We start from the raw sequence: 6,000 nt of genomic DNA, 5'->3' as shown, positions 1-6,000 counted from the left end.
TCGTTTTGTATTGAAGTGAATTGTGCATTTGTTTCCGTAAATACACAACAATTCCGTACGTGCGTTATAAAGTTTTTTATTTGTTTTTGAGTGTATGGTGACCAATTTTAAAATAAAACAATGAATAAGCTGCCATTAAGATCTTCAGCGGAATGGCAACTTGTAAAGCCCCTTGGTGAGGGGGCGTTTGGTGAAGTCCACCACTGGAAACATCACCGAACTGGACAAGAAATTGGTAAATTATATTATTTTATTCTATAGAAAATAAAGATGATTCATAAGCAATTCTTAGAATTAATTTATTGTTTTGCTTATTGGCGCTTTTTCCATATACATACTGCTTATATTCATTCCATTGATAGTGTGATATTAAGGGAATCTAAATTATTTCGCCTGTATTTGTTTTCGTTTTTGTTATATTTTGCTTATATTAAATTTAATTAAATATGTATATACCAATGAAATAGCTCTAAATAGCAAACAAATTTTATCCAAATTGAAACAATAATTTATACAAATAAACAAGGGTTTTTATAGGTTAAATCTGTTATGTATTTACATGTTCCTATTTCCTTAAATTAATACCTACATATTTTGTTTATGAAGTTTGGTAAAAAATCTTTATACATATTACTAAACAAAAAAATTTTAAGTATCAACAAGAAATAGAAGAAACTAAATTGTGTACAAAAGAGAAGTGATAAAGCCAAAAATGTAAACAAAAGAGTAACAAAAACAAAAAAGTCTTTCAAACCTGTTATAAAATACATCGCACCTGTAATAAAATTGATAAATTTCTGATTTCTTAATGAGATTTTTATCAGAGGTTCAAGTTTTTATGCCGAACATATTGGGATCTTTATTTATCTTTCGCCTTCACTTAGTTCCCGAGTTATAGAGCTCTTTATTTCATTTTGTGAATTTTTATAATTTTATTAAATTTGATAATACGTATATATGTATGTATGTAATATATATATTATATATAATTATACATAGGTATGTTTTGTAAAATAACAATTAAATAATGATTTCTTTAAAAGATGCTCAAATTGCTACTTATAAATAGTTTTTGCAAATTTATATCTTTACTTCCTCTTAGAATTTATTCAGCAGCAGCAGCAAATTATATAGGTATTTAAGAAATTCTTATTAGTTCGAAATTTCCATTTTTATTTTTTTTAATTTAATAAAAAAGTATTTTTATTTGCGATTTTAATTTTTGGAAAAATAAATGATATTGTCGACATTTAAAAAATTATTGAATATTCGTATCATAGAGAAACATAGAGTGGAAACTAGAAAAAACTCATACAAAAAAATTACTCAAAAAAGTTACACCTACGAGTGTTGTTTATGTTTTCACATAGTTTTTTATACTAATGCATTCTCACCACTTAGGTTTCTGACAACTGAGTTAGGTCTTTGACAGGAGAGTTTCCGCTCTATGACACTATGGTTCGTATCTTATGAAGCTGATGTCGGAATTTATTTAAAATTCATTTGTGAGCTAATTACATCCTCTTTATTTTGTTTTAAATGCATTCTGATGCAAATCAAATTTTTAGATGCACATTCTAAACATTACATTTAAATAATTAGTAAAAATTAAACATTTTAATAATATAATAGAGTTTTTAAAATTCTCCAGTATTTGATAAATCAAAATCCTACTACTACATATTTAAATTTACAACCCATGTAAATAATTTTAAACAAACAAAAATTAAATTGTAGGTACATATTTAGGTACAATCGCGAGATTAAAAGAATATGGAAATGCCCACAGAACTTCAAAAGGTATGTGTTTACCGAATATTATCAAAATCGTAAGACCCAAGGAAAAGTTGTGTTTTCTTAGTATTCAGGATATACCTATACAGTAGATTCTCGAAAATGTCCAAATGGTAATTACTTTTCTAAGCGGTTTTCAAAATTGAAAAAAAAAATATAAGTACCTATGTATACAATACATTTAATGACTCAGTTTTCATCATTACAAAGAATAAACTTGGATTTCACTTGTACCGGCTGGTTTGAAGTTCAGTCACTCTTGACCATTTTCGTGCTCAGAAACTAAACACATACGTATACAATAATTTGTGCGGAGTGGTTTAAAGAAGCAGTGGAGACTTGTTTGTTTTTTTATTTTGTGTAATGGCTCTTGACCATTTTCATGCGCATATTGACAAGGTCTTCCACCTGATTTTATTCGTTATCATTTTATCAAGATATTGATGTTTTCAACAGTTTTCGAGAAGCTCACTTTTGGTTGTTTAATATCTTGCTCTATAATTGATCCGGTATTATTATCGATTACTTCAAAATCATCGTTATCTTCCGTAATTTGACCAATTTTCAATGTCATCAATGCTGATGTCAACATTTTCAACCACCTTCGATTTCAAGAATTCAACTTCTTGAAGTGTATCGTTCGACATCCGCTCAGAAAAGTTAACTTTTTAAAGCGGCACGTGGTCCAATTCCCAACAGTGTATAATATTTGAAAACTGTTTATAAATTTTAAAATTCTGAACTATAAGTTGGAATTGTTTCAAAGTAAAGGAGTTAGACTTTTAAAATATTGACTTTAGAGATTTTAAATATGTATACATGTGATTTTGCAATGATATGAAACTCGAAATATTCACTAAGAACCAAAAAACGAAAAAAATCATTAAATATATTAATTATATATTAGCGGACCCGGCGAACTTCGCTTCGCCCCAGTTTTAAGCCTTCAGATAATAGCTATTTTTGCTATAAAATTCTGAATAAAATCAAAACAAATTTCTGGCAGTTATATCGTACGTACAAAAAGTTACATGCATTAAAAGTTGGAACATCTAAAAATGGACGTATTTTTTAAGTTTTTTCTTAAAAAAAGACCCTATATTTTTCCTTTTTTAGAAAAAAATGTTCTTCGGGGCAATAATGACCTAAAAAGAAATATATTACAAAAGATATGGTTTATTAAATGAAAAAAACCCTTCGTCATAAGAAATTATATCTCAACCGACACAATTTTTTTTGTCAGTAGTTCATAAGAATGACAGCAAAAAAAGCTTAAGCGCCAAAAATTTACTGTTATTTTGCTGATATGAGAAAGCAATTGGAATCATTTTATGGATTGAAACAAAATGTATCTTCATACTAAATTTTGTTGCTCTAACGTAATTTAAACAAGAAATAAATAATAAAAAATTTCTCCTGTAAAATTTAGTTTTTGTCGCTTGAGCTTTTCTCTGTGTATAAATATAAAAGAGTATGAAAGATCATTTCAGATAAGATTATCAAGAATATGGAATACACTACCAATGGATTTAAGATGTTTCTCATTTTCGCTTTATACGTTCCGAAGGAAACTAATGAATTATATAGTTATACATGATCTATATTTTTTTCTTCTTCTCTTTAACTATTCCTCAAATTTTAAAAGATATACACTTTCATGATTTATAATTTTTGTTTTATTATTAAATCTTAATGATATTTTAAAAAAAGGGACTGATAACTATATTTTTTTATTTTCTTTTATTAAATTATATGTGAGGAGCCGCAGAACAAAAGGTACTTTTTCGAATTTTTTTAAAAATTGATTTTTTGGTATTTTTATAATATTTGGGTTGAATTCTTCTAGAAAAAATCAATTTTCCAAAATTTAAATTTTCAAAAAAGTACCTTTTGTTCTGCGGCTCCTCATATACATTTATATTTATTTATATCGAGCCCTTAGCGCCAAAATATCGTAAGCGACAAAACACAAATTTTACAGGAGAAGGTTTTTTTTTGATTATTTTGAAATTTATACATAGAATTAAAAATATTTTGATGAGATATATTATAATTTCGTTCAAGCTATTTATTGGCAGCAAAAAAATTATAGTTTGTTCACATTGTGCATTAATTATGGCGTTTACGATATATTTTTTTTATATTAGGCTACTTTTATGGAAAAAACTTGTCGCTTACGATATTTATATTTTTCTTGTTTATTTTGATTTAAAGCGATAATAAGTTTAATTCTATATACACATCTGCTCAAAATAATAGATACACCTAATTGGAAAAAATTTAAATGGCGGTAACATTGAAAATTTCCTCGCAAGCGTTAAGAATACATCATATTATTAAAATTTCTATCTGGCAATGTCATGTCAGTCAAAAATCTGGCAACTATTTGCTTTCATGTTGATTTTTAAAAACGAATTTATTTGAATTACAAAAAATTATTTGCTCATAAAAATAGATACACATCAGTAATTTGTAATTTGTTTATATACAATATTTTTTTTTGTGCAATTTTTTGTTCCTATTTATGTGAAACAGTAAGTATAATTTAAATTTTAGCAACAATTTTATAAAAAATAGGACTCTTTTGAAGAAAATGGGACGAAATCATCATTGTACCGAAGATGAGAAAAAAATTTTTCAAACGATGAGAAATCAAGGAAAATCATTACGGGAAATAGCAAAGAGCATAGGAAGATCTTTACATTTTGTCCAAAATGCTTTATCTAAAAAACAAAAAAGAGAAACTCGCGGTAGACCAAAGAAAACCAGTCCAGAAACAGATAGGCGGATCGTCCTTATGGTTAAAAAAGACCCTTTCATATCATCGAAAGCTATTTCTGCGGAGCTATGTAACGAAATCAGTCCACAAACAGTTCGTCGTCGTCTTTTACAAGCTAAATTGCCGGGAAGAATTGCCAGAAAAGTGCCACTAATGCGCCAAAAAAATATCAAGACAAGATTAGAATTTGCTAAAGAGCACTTACAATGGTCCGGGTGTGAAGGCGAAAAAAAATAGAGAAATATTTTATGGAGCGACGAAACAAAAATAAATTAGTTTGGAAACGACTGCCAAAGAAATGTACGCCGACCAAAAGGAAAATAATTCCACGTTAAATTTACAAAAAAGACGGTAAAACATGGCGGGGGAAACATAATGGTTTGGGGTTGCTTTTCATGGAATGGTGTTGGTCCGATATTCCGAATAGAAGATACCATGAATGCTAGTGGGTATAGAGACATATTGGAAAACGTAATGCTTCCATATGCATCGGAAAATATGCCATTAATATGGACATTCCAACAGGACAACGACCCAAAACATAGTTAAAGATTAGTTAAAAACTGGTTCTTGGAGAATAACGTACCTGTTTTAAGCTGGCCCAGCCAATCCCCTGATTTAAACCCAATAGAAAACTTGTGGAGTGAATTAAAGATAAGGCTTTCGAAGGAAGTTTTCAAAAATAAAGACGATTTATGGGAGAAAACGCAAAAAATATGGTACGAGATTCCATTGGAGAAGTGTCAGAACTTGATATCCAGTATGCCCAGAAGAGTGGAGAAAGTTTTACAAAACAAAGGTGGATATACTGGATACTAGCTTTACTTTAATAATAAACTAATTTTTTTAAGATAAAATTTATTAGCATTTGTTTAATAAGAATTTTTAAAAATGTATCTATTATTATGAGCACCAAATTTTTCGAAATTTAAGAAATTTAATTTACTTTATAATATTTATTATTAATTATGAAATATTTTGTTTTTGTTTTTTACTCTCCTTTTAACTATAAATAAAAATCGACTGAATTTTTTTATAATTTTACAATATACCATTATTTTTTTTTCGTTTTTAAAAAATAAATTTTGGTGTATCTATTATTTTGAGCAGATGTGTATATGTATTTATGTTTTGAATTTATTTAAATTAAATATTAATGAATTCAAAAGAATATAAATTATTAAGTTAAAAATAGTTACATGTAGTAAGTAGATACATTAGAAGAGTTAAAATACATTTATCAAATTTCAGTGTCTATCAGCATCCTTGTAGCTTTCTGCAAGCGTGTCCTCAATTTTATCATCACTTTTCATATTAATATGCTCCTGATAATATCTTTGAGGTATTACTTCTGTTTCACACAAATTCCTTAAGTCTCTAAATTTTTGAATATGAATGAAAATAGCAGTGTAAATTCTCTGCGAGAT

At 27.6% G+C, this 6,000-nt stretch overlaps 1 protein-coding gene across 1 annotated transcript in view; it reads left to right on the top strand.

Moving 5' to 3' along the window:
• IKKbeta (I-kappaB kinase beta) overlaps window positions 1–6,000 on the top strand; it is a 54,022-nt gene continuing 48,022 nt past the window's right edge. The window contains exon 1 of the mRNA XM_065509870.1: window positions 1–235. Coding sequence (XP_065365942.1) covers window positions 121–235 — 115 coding nt within the window. The 5' untranslated portion in view covers window positions 1–120. The remainder of the gene's footprint in view (window positions 236–6,000) is intronic.

The sequence above is a fragment of the Calliphora vicina genome, chromosome 1 (assembly GCF_958450345.1).
Source record: "Calliphora vicina chromosome 1, idCalVici1.1, whole genome shotgun sequence".
In the NCBI taxonomy this organism is placed as follows: domain Eukaryota; kingdom Metazoa; phylum Arthropoda; class Insecta; order Diptera; family Calliphoridae; genus Calliphora; species Calliphora vicina.
The sequence above is the reverse complement of the archived record's forward strand: the minus strand, read 5'-3'. Positions and strand labels throughout refer to the sequence as shown.